The sequence below is a fragment of the Schistocerca americana genome, chromosome 8 (assembly GCF_021461395.2).
Source record: "Schistocerca americana isolate TAMUIC-IGC-003095 chromosome 8, iqSchAmer2.1, whole genome shotgun sequence".
NCBI lineage: Eukaryota > Metazoa > Arthropoda > Insecta > Orthoptera > Acrididae > Schistocerca > Schistocerca americana.
In genome coordinates this window covers 54459621-54482284 of record NC_060126.1, presented here as the reverse complement: position 1 = coordinate 54482284, position 22664 = coordinate 54459621, and the positions used below count along the sequence as shown (strand labels likewise).

Sequence of the window (22664 nt, the reverse complement as noted above, 5' to 3'; positions counted from 1 at the left end):
CGCCCGTCCGTGTATGCTCTGCTTACATACTTTTGATACTCCAGCCACGTGCCCACAACGCCACAAGGTAGCATCCAACGTAGCAGTAGGTACTGGTCACACTTCGCTTATCAGTGTATATTGTGCTACATGGCCACAAGACCTATGTGATAGAGTGGTGTCGGGCCTCGTTGGTTGTGAATAGAAGCATCGGGATGTATAGCATGGAGTTGTCCACGTCTCGAATATAGTTCTGTGATACTCCACACCAAGCCGCCTGCACCTAAGCGCGCAGATCCTACAGACTGGTGGTTGGAGGTGAAGGGCTGATAACTTGCTCCATAGCATCTCACACATCTCGATCAAGGAGAGATTGGGGGACGCTTTTCGTCATGGCCTCCGGAATTTGTGAAGCAACTACTTCAGCATTAATGGTCCGTTGTCCCTTCTCACCTGTAAACGCGTTGACTGTCTGATCAAAAATATCCGGACACTTACAGTATTAGTGCACATTAACACGGGGTGTACCCACTAATCGCTTTTATCACTGCTCCAACTCTGCTCGGAACAGCGGACAGTTCATGAGGTCTGAACTGTGGTTGGTTACTGCTTGTCGTTTCCACTTCACCGTCACATCATCTGCAGTCGACTTGCGCAGCTTTGAAAGAGTTGAAAAGTGCCTGCTGGATCTGTCACTGACGTGACCTCCAGTGGCGTCCCGACTCACTGACCCACTCTGCTGTCGCTGCTCCTCTGCTGACGAGACTCAGCACCCCCTACCTACGGGTCCGCCTCTCGCGACGTCTAGCGGCAAGTCCCGCGCTGCAGTGGGGTACCGGATACTTTACATTAGATAGTGTACATTAAAATACGTCTATTGTACTCAAAAGTAGCGTTAATATCAGTATTTATCACGAGAAGATTAAAACTGTCACTTTCTGGTAGATTATAACTTTGAGCAAGATCAGGACTCGAACGCGGAATCCTGCCGTTTTCGGGGTCGTTGGTGTTACTGATCGAGCCCTGCAAGCAGAATTCACGACACAGCCCCGTAGATTCGCTTCTGCTCGTGCCTGTGTCTGACTTTTCAAGAGAAGAAGCTCTCCCATATAACTTACCGGAATAGCGCTCCTGGAAGAAAAGATTCTGCGAAAAAGTGGCTCAGCCTCACCCCACCTAGTGACTTGTGACTGCAATGCGGTGTCCGATGTTTTAATTAAAACTGCCTGGCAGATTAAAATTGGGTGCCGGGCAGGGACTCGAACCCGGATACCTCAGTCCTTTCTTCGCATTAGCGTTGGTTTAGCAGAACCATCAGTTGTCGATTATCTCTTAGGACTTCTAGATAGTATCAGAAAAAATCATTAAATACACGAGAATGCTCCATAGACCCCGTTACGTAGAAAGTAATAATCCTCAGTGTTATTGAGATGTAATGTTCCTACTTACAGCGAATAGCTCTTGCATCTGGCTACTGGATAAGTCTCCTCGTAGCACTGGGGTCGCAGGATGCTGAAGTAGATGACGCCCACCTTGAGGGACACTAGCGTGTTGGCATCTTTCAGGCAGCGGTAGAATTCGCGGTCGCACTCACAATGGGATCTGAAAGAGAGATAAAGCAGGAAGAAGAAGAGCTGAACGAATTCCTTATCAGGGATATACAGTGTGATTACAATTAAAGTTAAACTTTCAAAACGCTGTAGAAATAACACCACTATCGGAGAAGGGGGAACACGTATAGCAGAAGAAAAAAATAGTGTGAAAATTGATTAGATTCCGCTGTATGTGTCATAATATGTAAAAGAAAACACCTGTCATGCGCACGACCCACTGGGTTGATATAAACACGCCGGGTATACGGCTTTTCCTCCCTTCGCGTCTGCGACGTTCGCCATGACTGTCTTAATGCAAGATCTCGCTGTGCTTGTAAAGCTGTATTACAAGAATGATGACTGTGCACACGTCGCTCTGCAGAGGTACCGGACACTGAAGGGTTTGAAAAAAGGTGTTGGTCCGATGACTGCCGTGAGTCTGCAGAAAATGATTCGGAATTCGAAAAGACTGGTTCTTATGGTGTGCAGCCTGGTAGAGGGAGGAAACGAATTGATTCGACGTCAGTGAAAACAGTGGCCACAGCAATGTAGGAGAAAACGAGTGGTGGTGTGCAAACGTGTAGTGCATGGAGAATTGCCCGAACATTGGATATACCCGTGAGCACGGAGCGTAAAGTCCTACGAAACATCCATCTTTGCTGTCCATTCAAGATTACCCATGTGCAAGAGTTGCTTCCTGTTGACCTGTCAGCGAGAGAGACCGTTGCTTTAGAATTTCTTTCTCGCATAAAAGTGGAAAAAGATTGGCCGTGGAAGATTTTGTGGACAGACAAAGCGCACTTCCATCTGACAGGATATGTCAATACACAGAATTGTCGAATACAGGCAACTGAAAATCCACACGCAAATCAACCAGCACCACTTCATCCTGAAAAGGTCACTGTGTGGTGCGGGTTTACGGCATCATTTATCACAGGGCCATATGTTTTCGAAGAGACAGGTGCTTCCAGTCCTGTTACCTGCACCGTCACTGGTAAGCGCTATGAGTGTCTTTTGCACAACCACGTCATTCCAGATCTCCAACACGGTGAATGTCTGGATGGGGTCATTTTTATGCAAGATGGCGCACCTCCGCACATTGTAAATCCAGTCAAGCAGCTGCTGAAAGGCCATTTTGGAAATGCCAGAATTATCAGCCACCACTTCCCTACAGCTGGCCATCCCGATCACCTGGTCTTAATCCGTGTGACTTCTGGCTGTGGGGCTGTCTGATAAATGTTGAGTTCAGTTTTCTGATTTAGCTGCATCGAAGGCACGCATTGCTAACATATTCTGAACGTGACCTCGGAAACACTTCGATCAGTTGTGGAACATGCTGTTTCTCGATTTCAACTTGTTGTACAAAACGGTGGACAGCATATTGAACGTGTCTTGCACCAGTCACACGGAAATTAATAATCCGATTTGATTTTGACTGATGCTTTTTCTGCGGTTTTTGGCCTCAGGACAATTACAAACCGATTTTTTTCCATCCGATTTGATATGACCTTGCTCTATGTGGAAGGGCTTACGTAATTAACAGTATCACACCTGTAAACCCATGCACATTGGGTAGTACAGTTTGTTTAACGTCAAAAGTACATATTAGTCATTGTTGCATGATGCATTTGTCATTTGTAGTCGACCGCTATTAAATTATGATGCTTACAGCGCCACCTACTGTTACATTTCGTAACTATTTTTGTTCTGCCGTTCGTTTCCCCCTTCTCCGATAATACGCCGTTGCAATTTGATTCCATTCTGACCAGTGGTGCTCTTTCCACATTGGTTTGAAGGTTTAATTGCGTATTTCTAGATACTGACAGGCGCTAATTAATGAATTTAGGATTCAGTATGGGTACATCTGTGGCCACCTTTGTGAATGGAACAGTTGTGTGTGACACTGGGGCGATATGGTTGCCTGTTATACTAGCTGTCTAAGTGACAGTTACGCTTCACCATTTCCGCTTGACAAACAGTCAACATGACAGACAACTCAAAGGAAGAGACCGAAACTGAAATAAGCAACAAAACAGAGGACGTGACGTCAGCTTCATCAAATGGTTGAAATGGCTCTGAGCACTATGGGACTTAACATCTAAGGTCATTAGTCCCCTAGAACTTAGAACTACTTAGACCTAACTAACCTAAGGACATCACACACATCCATGCCCGAGACAGGATTCGAACCTGCGACCGTAGCGGTCGCGCGGTACCAGACTGAAGCGCCTAGAACCGTTCGGCCACTCCGGATGGCCAGCTTCATCGATCAAATTACCTGGTACATAATCCATAACAGATTATTTTATCTGGAGTCGTGTAAAACTTGTACAGTAGATATGGGCACATAGCGTAGTGACAACAAGAACCACCGGAGGTAACACGGCTCGAATCTTTCTGAGGTATCCCCTACCACCGTCAGAATTTTTGGTGGCGGGAATCTACAACTCATTTCTAACGTTTCCTGTCACCTTTAAAGTTCCTTCAGATTCAACAATTCAGCAACATTATTATTTAATATCCTCCGTTGTTATCAATTTAATTTTTTGTTGTAATTCATTATTACAAGGGTTGCCCATAAAGTAACGAACCGCAGTTTTTTTTTCCTCTCAGCCTAAAATAATGTCACGAATGCGGAACGTTACGTATGTACTATATTAAGTCTCCTGAGTGAGAGTTTTAAAATGGCGTCTGTAGGTGAAGTACGAGTTTTAAAATGGCGTCTGTAGGTGAAGTACGTTACAAGCAACGTGCCGTCATTGAATTTCCCACTGCAGGGAAAGAAACTGTCGTGAATTTTCACAACCGCTTGTCCAAAATCTATGGGGTGTCTGCTGTCGACAGAAGTACAGTTAGTCACTGGGCACGGAGGGTCAGGTCATTAGACGGCGGTTCGGTGGAGTTCCACGATTTGCAGCGGTCGGAGAGACCATCTACGGCTGTCACACTTGACATGCTGCAACGAGCTGATGTCGTCATTCGCGAAGACAGACGCATTAAGACTCGGGAGTTGGCGCTGCTTCTTCCAATCAGCAAAGTGAAGCACTGGCTCCGCCACCATGGCCAAGGCCGTAGAACAAGATGGAGATTACGTGCAAAAATAGCGCGTATAGATATAACACCATTCTTTCGTGTGTGTAATTCCCATTACGTTCAATACAGAATTGTTGAAGAAAAAATGCGGTGCATTTCTGGGCAACCCTCATATTACTTCGACTTTGTACTGGAGAAAACAATATTTGCTTCGAATAAAGAACAGTTCATGTTATCACATGAAGAAATTGTACAATGTACGATCTGTCTCTAAAAACTAGGCAGCATGTCTAAATATGCAATAAATGAAATGAAAAAATATTGCACATTTTTGAGCCAATTTAGGGTCCGAATTAGTGGCGGAAATACCAAGTAAGATACCAGTAGAAAGAGACGAGATGGACGATAACCAGCTCGGCCCCATAATCTAGGTCCATAATCGAACACAGCCCCACAGGGCGCCGGCACTACCGACGCCACTCGAATCGCACACGGGCAGGCGCACGTGGCGTAGGCTACTCGTCAGGTGGCACTGTTAATCGGAATGACGTCGCGCCAGTCAATGAGCACACCACTGGTCTGCAAAAGGTAACGATAAAAGATTTCCCATGTTGTACCACTGTCGAGTGACATAGCTTGCTGAAACGTGGACCATACACAGAAACGTCAAAGTGGTACAGTATAGTACAAAAGGGAACTGAAAGAAGTACGCTTTGAAACGGAAAGAAATGGCACTTCTGTTCAGAGACAACAATCACAATGAATTCCCCGCAAAGTATGATGGTCTACTGAACATTACAGTTGCGAGACATGCTTTTAAACATGGTACACTTCGTGGTCAAAAGTATCCAGACACCCATAAAACATACTTTTTCATATTAGGTACTCTGCACTGCCACCTACTGACAGGTACTTCATATCAGTGACGTCAGTAGTCATCAGACATTGTAAGACAGCAGAACGGGCAGTTCCGCGGAACTCTCGGGCTTCGAACGTCGTCAAGTGATTGGGTATCACTTGTATCATACGTCTGTACGCGAGATTTCCATACTCCTAAAAATCACTAGGTCCCTTGTTTCCGATGTGATGGTGAAGTGGAAATGTGAAGGGACACGTACAGCACAGAAGCGTACAGGCCGACGTCGCCTGTTGACTGACAGCGACCGCCGACAGTTCAAGAGGATCGTGCGTAATAGGTAGACATCTATCCAGACCATTACAAACTGCATCAGGATCCACTTCAAGTACTATGACAGTTAGGCGGGAGGTGAGAAAACTTGGATTTCATGGTCGTAAGCCACACATCACGCCGGTGAATGCCAAACGACGCCTCGCTTCCTCTAAGGAGCGTAAACATTAGACGATTGAACAGTGGAAAAACTTTGTGTGGAGTGACGAATCATGATACATAGTGTGGCGACCCGATCACATGGTATGGGTATAGCGAATGCCCAGTGAACGTCATCTGCCAGCGTGTGTAGTGCCTACAGGTAAATTCGGAGGTGGTGGTGTTAAGGTGTGGTTGTGTTTTACATTATAGTGGCTTGCACCCCTTGTTCTTTTGCGTAGCACTATCACAGCACAGGCCTACATTGATGTTTTAAGCACCTTCTTGCTTCCCACTGTTGTTGAACAATTGCTTCTTTCAACACGATCGAGCACCTGTTCATAATGCACGCCTGTGGCGGAGTGGTTACACGACAATAACGTCACTGTAATGGACTGGCCTGCGCAGAGTCCTGACCTGAATCCTACAGAACACCTTTGGCATGTTTTGGGACGCCGACTTCATGCCAGGCTTCACCGACCAACATCGATACCGCTCCTCAGTGCAGCCCTCGGTTAAGAATGGGCTGCCATTCTCCAAGAAACCTCCCAGCACCTGATGGAACGTATGCCTGCGAGAGTGGAAGCTGTCATCAAGGCTAAGGGTGAGCCAACACTATACTGAATTCCAGCATTATCGATGGAGGGCACCACGAACTGACAGTCATTTTCAGCCACGTGTCCGTATGCTTTTGAGAACATAGTGTCTGTAGTCCTCATACACGGCAATGCACAGTGTGCAGCGTGCTCCCACGGTGGTCATGAGGTTAGTAAGGATTTACTGTGGTAATGTGTTCCATTACTCCACCAGCGCAGTTGACAACTGATGGATGGTCCTCTGTGAGTGGGATGGTCCACTGTGTGTGTTGTCATGCTGCAATGTGTCCCCCCATAGCATCCCACTTGTTCGACTGGATTTAAGTAGCAGGAATGGGTACACCAGTTCCTTCGCAGAATACCCTTTTGTTCCAAAAGCTCCTCCACCTGTGCTGTTCGATACGGTCACACAGTGTCATCCACAATAATGAAGTCAGGGCCGAATGAACCTTTGATAAGATGCACATGGGAAAGGAGTAGCCTACAGTGTCACAATGACGCTGACCGGTCAGGGCACCATGTTCAACCATTTGGAGGCAGTACACACATGCAATATTCTCCTTCCCCACACCACAACACCAGGACCACCAAAACATGATTGGTAGTGTTCCTGGTTGCGTGACAGACTCGTATGGTGAGAGGACTCCGTGCAGATTAACAATGGAAGTGTAAACCAGATGTGACCTGAACTCAAAGAAACAATATTGGCAGCAATTGAGAGATTTATACCAAATAAATTAACAAATGGCAGAGCTAGAATGAGACGATTTGAAACTTCCTGGCAGATTAAAACTGTGTGCCAGACCAAGACTTGAACTCGGGACCTTTGCCTTTCGTGGGCAGATTGAGATTCTGGAAACATTCCCCAGGCTGTGGCTAAGCCATGTCTCCACAGATGCCCTACAGAAGATATCGTCGTCGTGCAAGACAGACAATATATAAAACAATTGAAGACGTTGAAATGACAACATCTGCTGCTGACAAGAAGAAGAATACTATCAAATCCGTCGCCGCACATTCACTACTAGATGGACCCGCCGTCTTCTGTGGATGTAGACTGAACTTCAGTATTGATCTGAATGATACGTTTTCGCATGGTAATGGGTGGCTAACTGTTGCAATTGTACGAGGTGGTACAGGTGTACCCAATGTATCAGGACTGGAAAGCTTCGTCGACCGTGACGTCATAGCCTACCGCACAACCTCCTATCCTTCCTTTCAGGAGTGCTAGTTCTGCAAGGTTCGCAGGAGAGCTTCTGTAAAGTTTGGAAGGTAGGAGACGAGGTACTGACAGATGTAAATCTGTGAGGACAGGGCGAGAGTCGTGCTTGGATAGCACCTGCCCGCAAAAGGCATAGGTCCTCCTGAGTTGGAGTCTCGCTCTGGCACACAGTTTTAATCTGACAGGAAGTTTCAAATGGCAGAGCTGATTTTCCTTGGTACATGATGTGTCAACACAGCACGGAATTCAACTTTTACACAACGGCACAAGCTCAGCACAACAGGCTGTGGGGTGGTACGTCTGGACCCAGTGACACATCAGGCAATCACCATCGACAGTTGCACTGAACATTTATTTGCCACATCTAAACAAGACAAATAACAATGAAATTTTTAAAATTACCATTTAGGTGAGAGCAAGTTACTTCAAAATTTAAACATTCATAAACATGGCACTTATGGCCTATTACATATTTAGTGAAATGAATTAAAAATTATTTACTCAAAAACTACGATCAACCTGAAGAACAATTTACCAAAATTTAATGAGGAAATGTAGTCTTTCTTTATTGTAGTGATTGGTATTAGCAAAAGTAATTCAGTGTACAGGCAACTACAAATCAGATACCATGGCACACAACCACGTTACTTAAATGACAATGTAGGATATAAAATATAAAATTTCATGTGACCAAGCAACCTCATGGAATTCAACAAATGGGAGCAGCAACAGTTATGAACAGGCACGAAAAATCCCAGAACTAGAGGGTATCTGCAACAGACTGACATCTGCCTTAAGTAACTAGAAACACAATAATTCACTACAGCACATCATCTGTAGATTTAACCAACCTATTAATGAACATCAGCTAAGCAGTACAAATCTACTATCTTACGTGTGTAAGGCCAATTATACATTAAGCTGTGAGCGAACTAAATACATGGCCAGCCCGCACGTGCAGGAAGAGGGGGCGGAAAATACACAACATCACAAGCAGGACGCAACTTAGGACCCCACACCCGCTACCAAGACAAACAGTAGAAGTCCCGATGAAACGAAATCAAATGCAAGTAACTAGTGCACAGGTTAACAGTATATCGAGACTGCTTCCCCCCCCCCCCCCCCCCCTCCAATACAAAACACAAGAAGACTTACAGCAAATAGCCACACTTAAATTTGTAATTAATTCAGAATTAATTGCCATATCCATACATTGTCATTGAAGGAAATCTTGTACTTTCATTAATAGAATCAGTTTCATACTATTTAAATACACAACAACAACTGGCCTCTCAGTAACTCTTAAGAATTTTTTAAACTACTCATCTAGAGTTAGACACATGTCTCTCAGACACCATCACTTCAGATAGAAAAGTAACAGTAATGTTATTACAATTCGCAGCAAAGCATATCCATGGAAATTTTACCCTTGTATATCTATAGCAATTGGCCAGCTTAACTCCATTGTGTGATATAAATACAATAACCAGGCACACTTAGACAAGGATAAGCCAAACTGTTTTGAATGGCAGTTAACACTGACAGTAGCAATCTACAGAATACACTCCTGGAAATTGAAATAAGAACACCGTGAATTCATTGTCCCAGGAAGGGGAAACTTTATTGACACATTCCTGGGGTCAGATACATCACATGATCACACTGACAGAACCACAGGCACATAGGCACATGCAACAGAGCATGCACAATGTCGGCACTAGTACAGTGTATATCCACCTTTCGCAGCAATGCAGGCTGCTATTCTCCCATGGAGACGATCGTAGAGATGCTGGATGTAGTCCTGTGGAATGGCTTGCCATGCCATTTCCACCTGGCGCCTCAGTTGGACCAGCGTTCGTGCTGGACGTGCAGACTGCGTGAGACGACGCTTCATCCAGTCCCAAACATGCTCAATGGGGGACAGATCCGGAGATCTTGCTGGCCAGGGTAGTTGACTTACACCTTCTAGAGCACGTTGGGTGGCACGGGATACATGCGGACGTGCATTGTCCTGTTGGAACAGCAAGTTCCCTTGCCGGTCTAGGAATGGTAGAACGATGGGTTCGATGACGGTTTGGATGTACCGTGCACTATTCAGTGTCCCCTCGACGATCACCAGTGGTGTACAGCCAGTGTAGGAGATCGCTCCCCACACCATGATGCCGGGTATTGGCCCTGTGTGCCTCGGTCGTATGCAGTCGTGATTGTGGCGCTCACCTGCACGGCGCCAAACACGCATACGACCATCATTGGCACCAAGGCAGAAGCGACTCTCATCGCTGAAGACGACACGTCTCCATTCGTCCCTCCATTCACGCCTGTCGCGACACCACTGGAGGCGGGCTGCACGATGTTGGGGCGTGAGCGGAAGACGGCCTAACGGTGTGCGGGACCGTAGCCCAGCTTCATGGAGACGGTTGCGAATGGTCCTCGCCGATACTCCAGGAGCAACAGTGTCCCTAATTTGCTGGGAAGTGGCGGTGCGGTCCCCTACGGCACTGCGTAGGATCCTACGGTCTTGGCGTGCATCCGTGCGTCGCTGCGGTCCGGTCCCAGGTCGACGGGCACGTGCACCTTCCGCCGACCACTGGCGACAACATCGATGTACTGTGGAGACCTCACGCCCCACGTGTTGAGCAATTCGGCGGTACATCCACCCGGCCTCCCACATGCCCACTATACGCCCTCGCTCAAAGTCCGTCAACTGCACATACGGTTCACGTCCACGCTGTCGCAGCATGCTACCAGTGTTAAAGACTGCGATGGAGCTCCGTATGCCACGGCAAACTGGCTGACACTGACGGCGGCGGTGCACAAATGCTGCGCAGCTAGCGCCATTCGACGGCCAACACCGCGGTTCCTGGTGTGTCCGCTGTGCCGTGCGTGTGATCATTGCTTGTACAGCCCGCTCACAGTGTCCGGAGCAAGTATGGTGGGTCTGACACACCGGTGTCAATGTGTTCTTTTTTCCATTTCCAGGAGTGTATATCAGCACTCCATGCCCTAGTAAATGTTAATCATCACATCACATACAGCTCTCACTACAACCTTGGTACTAAGCAAGTTTAAATTTACACATTTGAGGACAGACTCAGTACGAGTAGCAACGGCAAGCCAAGAAAATGAAGTCAACAGCACTGAACCAAGTAGTCTATTCTGGCCACAATTTACAGCACAAGCAACGCCCCCGCCCTCTTGCCTGTTCGCCAAAGCCAGCCGCCTCAGATCAGGTGCCAGGAGACAGGCAGGATGCGAAATACACCAACGGCTTCCCAGTAACGTGACTGCTTCCACGCCGGCGATATTTGCTACGGTACCGTCACCCGAATAAACAGCAACTTTTGATGTGCTCTTCCTGCTGTCTCGCACGGCGCCTGTACTCTCCGCCAGACTACCCAAACGACATTACTGCTAGGCGTCCCAAAGCAAAATACTCGCTCCTTGCCAGAGCTTACCCCTCGCTCCCGATCCACCCGGTAGGTGGCGCCCCCGCTCGCTCTGTGCAGACCACTGGAAAGATGACCCATACCCGTGACGGGAATATCGCTGATGGAGCCACACGGCTCAGTACACTAAACGGGTCAGAACACTGTTGCAGAAACAACGAAACAAACATTCCAATTTTAAACGGACGCAAAATCCACAAGATTGGCGATGTTTTACAGAAGCTCGAAATTTAGCGTGGACTTCAATGCGAGATGCTTGTAATAGTCTCCACAACGAAACCTGGCAGAAAATCCAAAGATATTCTGGTCGTATGTGAAGTATGTTAGAGGAAAGACACAATCAATGCCTTCTCTGCACGATAGCAATGGAGACACTATCGAAGACAGTGCTGCCAAAGCAGGGTTACTAAACACAGCCTTCCGAAATACTTTCACAACAGAAGACGAAGTAAATATTCCAGAATTCGAATTAAGAACAGCTCCCAACATGACTAACGCAGAAGTAAATATCCTCGAAGTACTGAAGCAACCTATTCACGCAATAAAAGCAAGCCTTCTGGTCCAGACTGGATACCAATTAGGTTCCTTTCGGTGTATGCCGGTGCAATAGCTCCATACTTAACAATCTTATAGAACCGTTCGCGCGGTTAAGGATCCGTAAACAAAGACTGGAATGTTGCACAGGCCACACCAATATTCAAGTAAGGTAGTAGGAGTAATCCGTAAAGTTACAGGCCCATATTATTAACGTCGATATCCAGCAGGATTTTGGAACATATATCGTGTTCGAACATTATGAATTACCTCGAAGAAAATGGTCTATTGACACATAGTCAACACGGATTTAGAAAACATCGATCTTGTGAAACACAACTAGCTCTTTATTCGCACGAAGCGTTGAGTGTTATCGTCAAAGGATTTCAGATTGATTCCGTATCTCTGGATTTCCGGAAGGCTTTTGACACAGTACCACACAAGTGGCTTGTAGTGAAATTGCGTGCTTATGGAATATCGTCTCAGTTATGCTGGCGTTCCCCAAAGGTAGTGTTAGGGCCCTTTGCTGTTCCTTATCTATATAAACGGTTTGGGAGACAATCTGAGCACCCGCCTTCGGTTGTTTGCAGATGACGTTAAACTTCAGTTACACGATAAATTAGCCACATCTAAAGGCCATAAATACCTAGGAACTGCAGTTACGAACAACTTAAATTGGAAGGAATAGATAGAAAATACTGTGGTGAAGGCTAACCAGAGACTGCGTTTTATTGGCCGGACACTTAGAAAATGTAACAGATCTACTATGGAGAATGCCTACACTACGTTTGTCCGTCCTCTATTAGAATACTGCTGCGCAGTGAGAAATACTTATCAGATAGGAATGACAAAGTACATCTAAAAAGTTCAAAGAAGGTTAGCACGTTTTGTATTATCGCGAAATAGGGGAGAGAGTTTCACTGTAAAGATACAGGATTTGGGGTGGACGTCATTGAAAGAAGGCGTTTTCCGTTGCGAGGGAATCTTCTCAAGAAATTCTAATCACAAACTTTCTCTTCCGAATGCAAAAATATTTTGTTGACACCGATCTATATGGGGAGAAACGATCACCATGATAAAATAAGGCAAAGAGCTCGTGCCGAAAGATATAGGTGTTCGTTCTTTCCGAGCGCTATACGAGATTAGAATAATAGAGAATTGTGAAGGTGGTTCGGTTACCTCTCTGGCAGGCACTTAAATGCGATTTGCAGAGTATCCACGTAAATGTAGAGATAGATTTACTGGTCAACGTTATCGTGACACTATTTTCCCTCTCCGTGTGGATCTTTTCAGGGGTGCGTTCGACCCTGTCTTCATTTTTATGGATAACATTCCGCGACCAAATCGGACTGCGTATCTTGAGGCGCTCTTGGAACGATAGAATATTCGGCGAATGGTCTGGCCTGCTCGTTCCTCCGACTTACATCCCATAGAGCACATGCAGGATGCGTTGGGCAGCACGTCCACAGGCGCCGGCAACCATCTGGCGGTTGAAACTTCCTGGCAGATTAAAACTGTGCGCCAGACCAGGCTCGAACTCGGGACCTTTGCCTTTCTCGGGAAAGTGCTCTACCACGTGCTTCGGTAGCTCAGATGGTATAGCACTTGCCCTCGAAAGGCAAAGGTCCCCAGTTCGAGTCTCGGTCTGGCACACAGCTTTAATATGCCAGGAAGTTTCATATCAGCGCACACTCCGCTGCAGAGTGAAAATGTCATTCGGGAATCATCTGGCAGTTGTCACCAGCTCCTGTGGAGGTGCGCAGCCCCACCACAAGAACTCCTTAACAACCTAAGGCTATGAGCAAATTGAGAGGCGTATAGCACGTGTGAATTGAACACGACACTACAGCGCGACACGCACGTGCCGCACGAGTCGCGCGGGTGCAGCGCATATGGCGAGGCGTACACCATACTTCGCACGCGCCGACTGGCGACGCTCTGCGCTGACAGAACCGAAGCGCGGGCAACCTGTTATCTTCCTCAAACGATTTTACAGAAACTATTCACTGAAAATATTTTATTTTTGACTTACTTGTAGCGTTATATGTCAGCTTCGTGGCTACAGAAATGAAGAAAATGGTCGGTATTATTACGAAAGTAGGAATATCCTAAAAGAGTCTTATGATTAGATATATTTAATTTGTTGAAATGTACTGCTGACAAAGGCAGATCTACTTTCATGACAATGTTTTTCGATCTCCAACTCACAAGGCACACATAGCTAGGTTGTGCATTCCTGTCGTGCGTATTATGCTCCGCTTCTGACAATACACTGACCATTGTGCTGTGCGACATATCAATTGTTTATTTTTCTCAATAACAACTATTTTATTCGCGATCACACATTGTAAGTTTGGCAAGCCGTAAGTGAGTAACCAGTATGTGGTATGTGCCTATCATTCCGCCTGAAGGACGCTCGTCATTATTTTAATACTGCTCAGATCAAGAGGAGGAGTAAAATCGTTTGGTAAGTTTCCATTCCAGTCGCTAAGTGTTAAAAATACGATGGGTTACGGGAATTCCACGAAAATTCCAACAGACTTGGCAATCTATTTTTGTGTGAGTTGCTGACCTTTTCTGATTCGAAGAAGCATCACCGTTTGTGAGCAACGGCCACATTTCTCTTGGTGACTGGTTTAATTGTACTTGCTTTGTCAGAGTGTAATTTGCCAAACTGATCTCACAGTAGCTATTGCGACAGAATCCCGAAACGGATCGCCTCATTAAACAGGTAATTGACAATCACAGAGCTCAATAGCTTACGAATTACCTCATAGTGTCGGTTTGCAGCAACATAAAAGAAGAAATTTCATGTTTATTTTCATACTAGAAAGCTCTTGTTTCGCTACGTATCGATAACTCTTAAAAATTACAGTCACTGGAGTGAAATAAATAAAAAGGGAAATATAAATACTGATACATCACCATAGATGAGAAAGTTCCGTGTGTTTAAGAATCGTCAAAACACACTCCTCCTTGTGTGCTATCATTCGCCAAACTTTCGTTTCGATGCCTTGAAAGGTTTAGGAGATATGAGAGATGTTGTGAGTATTTCATTCTGGAGGTCGTGAGATCGGAAGTGAGCGCGCTACATACGATCAATTTTCTCGAGATCGGAGACAGATAAGAGACCTCCTCCCAAGTCTAAAAGAAAATTCAACATGTTAGCTTAATTTCATACGCAGCAACAAATGGTGTAATACGCACCAAACGCAAAATCATAGCGACCCCTAATTTTCGTTGCAAACTTTTTTGAGTTTTGCGTAGTATCTTACTAAACTGTGTACATCACTATAAGAACGGTCATTAGCGAGATGATGGGCATTTCGCCACGAAGCTGACATATAACGCTACAAGTAAGGCAAAAATAAAATATTTTCAGTAAATACACTCCTGGAAATGGAAAAAAGAACACATTGACACCGGTGTGTCAGACCCACCATACTTGCTCCGGACACTGCGAGAGGGCTGTACAAGCAATGATCACACGCACGGCACAGCGGACACACCAGGAACCGCGGTGTTGGCCGTCGAATGGCGCTAGCTGCGCAGCATTTGTGCACCGCCGCCGTCAGTGTCAGCCAGTTTGCCGTGGCATACGGAGCTCCATCGCAGTCTTTAACACTGGTAGCATGCCGCGACAGCGTGGACGTGAACCGTATGTGCAGTTGACGGACTTTGAGCGAGGGCGTATAGTGGGCATGCGGGAGGCCGGGTGGACGTACCGCCGAATTGCTCAACACGTGGGACGTGAGGTCTCCACAGTACATCGATGTTGTCGCCAGTGGTCGGCGGAAGGTGCACGTGCCCGTCGACCTGGGACCGGACCGCAGCGACGCACGGATGCACGCCAAGACCGTAGGATCCTACACAGTGCCGTAGGGGACCGCACCGCCACTTCCCAGCAAATTAGGGACACTGTTGCTCCTGGGGTGTCGGCGAGGACCATTCGCAACCGTCTTCATGAAGCTGGGCTACGGTCCCGCACACCGTTAGGCCGTCTTCCGCTCACGCCCCAACATCGTGCAGCCCGCCTCCAGTGGTGTCGCGACAGGCGTGAATGGAGGGACGAATGGAGACGTGTCGTCTTCAGCGATGAGAGTCGCTTCTGCCTTGGTGTCAATGATGGTCGTATGCGTGTTTGGCGCCGTGCAGGTGAGCGCCACAATCACGACTGCATACGACCGAGGCACACAGGGCCAACACCCGGCATCATGGTGTGGGGAGCGATCTCCTACACTGGACGTACACCACTGGTGATCTTCGAGGGGACACTGAATAGTGCACGGTACATCCAAACCGTCATCGAACCCATCGTTCTACCATTCCTAGACCGGCAAGGGAACTTGCTGTTCCAACAGGACAATGCACGTCCGCATGTATCCCGTGCCACCCAACGTGCTCTAGAAGGTGTAAGTCAACTACCCTGGCCAGCAAGATCTCCGGATCTGTCCCCCATTGAGCATGTTTGGGACTGGATGAAGCGTCGTCTCACGCGGTCTGCACGTCCAGCACGAACGCTGGTCCAACTGAGGCGCCAGGTGGAAATGGCATGGCAAGCCGTTCCACAGGACTACATCCAGCATCTCTACGATCGTCTCCATGGGAGAATAGCAGCCTGCATTGCTGCGAAAGATGGATATACACTGTACTAGTGCCAACATTGTGCATGCTCTGTTGCCTGTGTCTATGTGCCTGTGGTTCTGTCAGTGTGATTATGTGATGTATCTGACCCCAGGAATGTGTCAATAAAATTTCCTCTTCCTTGGACAATGAATTCACGGTGTTCTTATTTCAATTTCCAGGAGTGTAGTTTCTGTAAAATCGTTTGAGGAAGATAACAGGTTGCCCGCGCTTCGGTTCTGTCAGCGCAAAGCGTCGCCAGTCGGCGCGTGCGAAGTAGGGTGTACGCCTCGCCATATGCGCTGCACCCGCGCGTCTCGTGCGGCACGTGCGTGTCGCGCTGTAGTCTAGTGTCACGTCACACGTGCTATACGCCTCTCAATTTGCACCTCGCCTTATGTCCAGTATGATAACACGTTGCAGAGCATGCGGTGCCGTCCGTGGCGATCAAACAGCCTGTTAAGAAACCTACCTCGCCTTTCGTAACGTCCTGGGGACCATGAGAAGTCGCGGTGACTTGAGCGTAATTATTGTCTTTGACTAAAAGTGTCATTTCTGATCGTCTCATTGCGCATTTTTCTCCGTTACTGCTTCAGTACTTCACTCCATGTACTGTCATACATCATACATTATGCGAATGTCACTTCCGTCCGTAAATACCCAATAGTTGCTGATGTAACAACAGTGATACAACCCTCAACAAAGGAAGATCTGCTGATAACAACTGGGAGAAGTATTCTACCCGAATTAAAATAACGTTGTGATCGACGTCACAGCGTGCCGAGCGCGAGGGACCAATCACCAGCCAATCGTAGTTCATTACGATATTTACGATATTTCAGTGCCTGTGTTATTCCGAATTACGATGTAATGTTCCTTTCGACAAGGACACATGTCCGAAGGGACAGGCGCTGAGGCTACTACAGCCTGTATTTGCAGTTCCGATTATGGATTCTCTGGATTCTCATCAGCTGTATAATGGAATGACAATGAAAATTTGTGCCGAACCGGGATTTCCCGCTTATCGCGAACGGTTGCCTCACCATTTGGCTATCCGAGCGCGACTGATGCCGAGAGCCATACTTCCATTCGCCGTGAACCAAGTGTCCGCAACCTGTACTCGCACATACCGTACGTGTATTCCCGTACAACGGAGACATTTTACTTTGATGTCGCTTGTCCGGTGTCGACGGATAAACGTGCAGTGCCTGTGTTATTCCGAACTAGGATGCAATATTAATTTGCACATGCATGCATGCCGCGATAAGCGAAAAATCCGAGGCCCAGACGGGCACAAATTTTCACTGTCGTCATTCCGTTATACAGATGCTGGCAGTTCATATTCGCAACTGCGATTACGTTTCGTGATAATTGTACTAGTTTGGTTTCGATCGCCACGTACTTACACTGTTTCCTGTTTTGTAGGTGTTGTGTTGGCAGAAGAGCCAACACCGTGTTACTAGTGGAGGTCGAAATGCTCGCGTTTTAGCTCACGCAGGCTGGCGTGAGGAGGGAAGGACTATACTGACGTGAGGTCTGGAACATAACAAGGAATTAGAATACAGAAAGCGGACGTAATTAGTTTGATACTTAACTTTAATCCATTAATGATGAACGGTACATGATTCACACTATTATCTGTTCAGATTATAGTAACTGAATAAGGCGCCTTGCTAAGTCGTAGCAAATGATGCAGCTGTAGGCTATGCTAAACTGTCGTCTCTGCAAGTGAGAACGTATGTAGACAGTGAACCATCGCTAGCAAAGTCGGCTGTACAACTGGGGCGAGTGTTAGGAAGTCTCTCTAGACTAGACCTGCCGTGTGGCGGCGCTCGGTCTGCAATTACCGATAGTGGCGACACGCGGGTCCGACGTATACTAGCGGACCGCGGCCGATTTAAAGGCTACCACCTAGCAAGTTTGGTGTCTGGCGGTGACACCACAGAGCACGTGCAGAGGCTTGTCGAGCACGACTGCAGCGGGGACCCTCCAACCTCTGTACGTGGCTGTGGTTTGTCTGAGCCAGGACGAATAAACTTCGCGAAGATTAACGGAAGTTGCCGAAGTTGGCCGATGCTGCTTCGCCTAATGATGCAGTCCAGTGTGAGCGGTCTCTATGGCCATGCAGTTGTCAATTAACCAATACAGTTCGCGTTTCCTCTCTGCTTCAGTGCAGTTAAATTTATCAGACGTTAAAAGCCTTATCAGTTAATTTTCTCGATTTAGTCACGGTAGGCTACGGTGCAGCTTCACTGAAGTTTTTTGTTAATTGTAAGCAATTATAATCAGGCGTCGTCTTACTCACCGGAAATCTTTTTCATTTGTCTTGCCCAAACTTCGAGAGGCGTTTGAAACGTCCGTGCAAAAATAAAAACTACTTACGTGTTTGGGGTAAACTTTTTTTATTTTTCGACAGTCTCCTTTTAGACTCGTACACTTCGTCCAACGCTGTTCTGATTTGTTGATCCCTTCCGAATAATAGGAATTGTCCAAGTCTTCAAAATAGCTATTAATTGCTGCAATCATCTCCTCGTTTGAATAAAATGTTTGTCCTGCCAGCCATTTCTTCAAATTGGGGAACAAATAGTAGTCCTAGGGAGCCAAGTCTGGAGAACAGGGGGGATGTGAATCGAGTTGGAATCCTATTTTCATTAATTTTGCGACCACAATTGTGTGCTGTTGAATTGTCGTGATGCAAAATCACTTTTGCGGTCCAATCGCCGCCGTTTTTCTTGCAGCTCGGTTTTCAAACGGTCCAATAACGTTGACCAATATGCAAGTGTAATAGTTTTACCCTTTTCCTGATAGTCCATGAGGACTGCCCCATGCGAATCCCAAAACACAGTCGCCGTAACCTCTCCGGCCGAAGGAATGGTCTTCGCCTTTTTTGGTGCAGATTCTCCCTTGGTAACCCATTTTTAAGATTGTTGTTTGGTCTCAGGAGTATAGTAATGTATCCGCTTAAAGTACTGCGGATCATCCTTGCAACACTTCACACTATTCCGTTTTTGGTCTAGCGTGAGCAATCGCGGAATCCATCTTGCGGATAGTTTTCTTATATACAAATGTTTATGCAAAATATTATGTACCAATTCATTCGAGATGCCCACAGCACTAGCAATCTCACGCACCTTAACTCTTCTGTCATCCTTCACCATATCATGAATTTTATCAATGATTTCTGGAGTCGCAACCTCCACAGGGTGTCCAGAACGTTCAGCATCACTTGTACCCATATGGCCACTCCGAAAATTTTGAAACCACTTATAAACTATTCTAATTGAAGGTGCAGAGTCACCGAACTTTTTATCAAGCTTCTCTTAGGTCTCTCGAAGCGTTTTGCCTTTCATAAGTAATGTTTAATCACCACACGAAATTCTTTTTCGTTCATTTTTTCACAATCATTCGACTTCCTTGGTTCACACGAATGCCAAACGCAAAGAAATAGACCTATATGGCTGGAACTTGGTGTGCGTTTTTTCCAAAGATGCTACTAACTAAACATGACCTCGATACGCGCCGGTGGTGCCATCTCTCGGACTTTGCACGGACTTTTCAAACGCCTCTTGTATTCCTTGCTTCAGTTGCACAATGAATACCATCTATACTTCATAATTTTAGTCTCGTAAATTTAAAGTACGACAGATAAATGAACCACGTACAGTATTCTATTATCGCTATAATTTCTCGTTACTCACACTAGGAAGAAAAAACGACGCACCACGAATAAATTACCCGTATGGGACGGGGATACGTAGATGTGATGTACATTTACAGACAAATTATTACAACTTCAGAAAAATCGGATGATTTGTTCAAGAGAAACTGCTTCACAAATTGAATATGCCAGTAACGCGTTGGTCCACATGTGGTCCTTATGTAAGCGGTTATTCGACTTGGCATCGACTGATAGAGTTGTCCGATACTCTCCTGTAGGATATCGGGCCAAATTATGTCTAACCGCGCGTTAAGTCGTAAAAAACCGAGAGATGGTTGGAGGGAGCTCCCCATAATCCTCCAAGCGTTCTCAGTTGGGGAGAGATGCGATAACCTTGCTGGCTAAAGTAGGGTTTGGCGAGCACGAAGACAGGCAGCAGAAACTCTCGGCGCGTGCGCTCGCGCATTGTCTTGCTGAAATGCAAGCACAGGATGGCTTTCCATGAAAGGCAAGAAAACGAGGCTTAGAACATCGTTGACATACCACTGTGCTGTAAGGGCGCCGCGGATAACAACCAAAGGATCCCCGGTATGAAAAGAAACGGCACCTCAGAATGTCACTGTTGGTTGTGGGGCGGTATGGCAGAGGACAGTGAGGTTGGCTTCCCACTGCTCTCTGGGGCGTCTCCAGCCACGTCTTCTCTGCTCAACGGGCATCGGTTCGAAGCGCCATTCATAGCTGAAGACAACTGTATTCCAGTCAATGAGATCCCGTGTCAAGGAGGTGTCTGGAGACGCTTCCGGACAGCGATGGGATGCCAGCTTCTGTCGCCTGCCGTACGGCCCGACAATAGGCAGTCACGGTCTGGGGTGTCATTTCATTTCGCACAGGACAGCCGTACGTAGACGATATTCTACGCACAGTTTGTTGCGCTTACATTTCAGCAAGATAATGCCTGAACGCACACTGCGAGAGTTCCTACTGCCTGTCTTCACGCTTGCCAACCTTGGCCACGAATGTCTCCCCAACTGAAAACGTTTGGAACTGTTCAGAACTGCTACAAATTCGTCGGGCAATAGACCGCGCCGCTCGAACTATCAACACAACTGGCACTGCTAAGAGTATCCTACGACTTCCACATCGCTGTTATAAACAATGCTGCTGAGTACTTTGAAGGAAAAAAAAAACTTTGAAACACCTATCTATTTTGTACGAGCTGTAAATAAATAGTTGCCACTATTAAAGTTCCAACCCTCGTAATCTTTGTAATCTCATTGCAGTCTTTTTCTAAAAGTTACCATTCTCAATAAAGAGACACATTCGCTCTAAACCGGTAATGGGACATTAACAACAAACAGTTCCTGATGTTCTTAGGGTATAGTTCCTTAAAACGGCGACCACATGGTAAGACAGCCATAAATCTGACGCCACATCACACGCAACTTTCGCCTCCACAAATTTTAACTTTCCATTTACGACCGTCTTATCCAGTTAACTCACACGCTAAAATACCTCGAGCCATCTAGTCAGCAGAAAGCCCATAACAGACTAAAATTACTAAAACAATAACCGGCCGAACATGGGGATTGCACCCTTTCCATAACCATCTACATCTATAAATCGCTGATCTGACCAATCATCTGCTATGAAAATGTGGCCTGGACTTTCACTCCTTCCCCCCCATTTTTCACGCCATACAGATCCTCGAAGGTCACATGCTCCTCCAAGCCTTTCGGAACCGCTTACCCTCCTACTCGAGCATTCTCCACCAACTTATAAAATTCCTCACTCTGTTCTTCCATCTCGAACACAACGGTATAACCTACGTCACCTCACCTGTAAACTCGAAACTCTACCCGCCCTTTAGCCCCCCCCCCCCCCCCCTCTGCTCACAAATCATTCTGCCGCGATACCACCAAAGTCACCCGGCACCCCCAACACTACACATCCACACCATCCAAGTCCTCTCCGAACGAAACTTTAACCGCGTTCACTTACCCGATCGTGATTCAAAAAAAATGGTTCAAATGGCTCTGAGCACTATGGGACTCAACTGCTGTGGTCATCAGTCTCCTAGAACTTAGAACTACTTAAACCTAACTAACCTAAGGACATCACACACATCCATGCCCGAGGCAGGATTCGAACCTGCGACCGGAGATCGTGATTCATCCTGGCATATATCAGTCCTGCCAGATCTAGGAGATCCCTGTCACACTCGCTTCCCCTCCACTCCTCTCATTTCCTACATCTCAGTTCGGAGTCGCATCCCTCACCATTCTTCCCCAGTCCATCTTCCAGACATCCATCCCGACAAACACCCTCCTACGCATTACCCTTTAATGCTACATTCCCGAGTTACCCCTGTCCAAGGCAGTCTACATTCGTTCATCAACTTCATTGATGTATGTATCTATTTTAGTCAGTCAGCCCACGTATGCAGCTCGTGGTCTAGTGGCTGGCGTTGCTGCCTCTAGATCACGGGGTCCCAGGTTCGATTCCCGGCCTGGTTGGGAAGTTTCTCTGTCTGGGGACTGGATGTTGGTGTTGTCCTCATCATTTCATCATCATACATCGATTGGATCGCGAAAAATTGGGATTGTGTACAGGTGCTAAAGTCGACGCAATTGAGCCCCCCACAAACCAAACATCAT

At 46.7% G+C, this 22664-nt stretch overlaps 1 protein-coding gene across 1 annotated transcript in view; it reads right to left on the bottom strand.

The window, feature by feature from the left end:
• LOC124545522 overlaps positions 1 to 22664 on the bottom strand; it is a 120835-nt gene that overhangs the window by 18445 nt on the left and 79726 nt on the right. The window contains exon 6 of the mRNA XM_047124469.1: positions 1429 to 1581. Within this exon, the coding sequence (XP_046980425.1) occupies positions 1429 to 1581 (153 nt within the window). The remainder of the gene's footprint in view (positions 1 to 1428; positions 1582 to 22664) is intronic.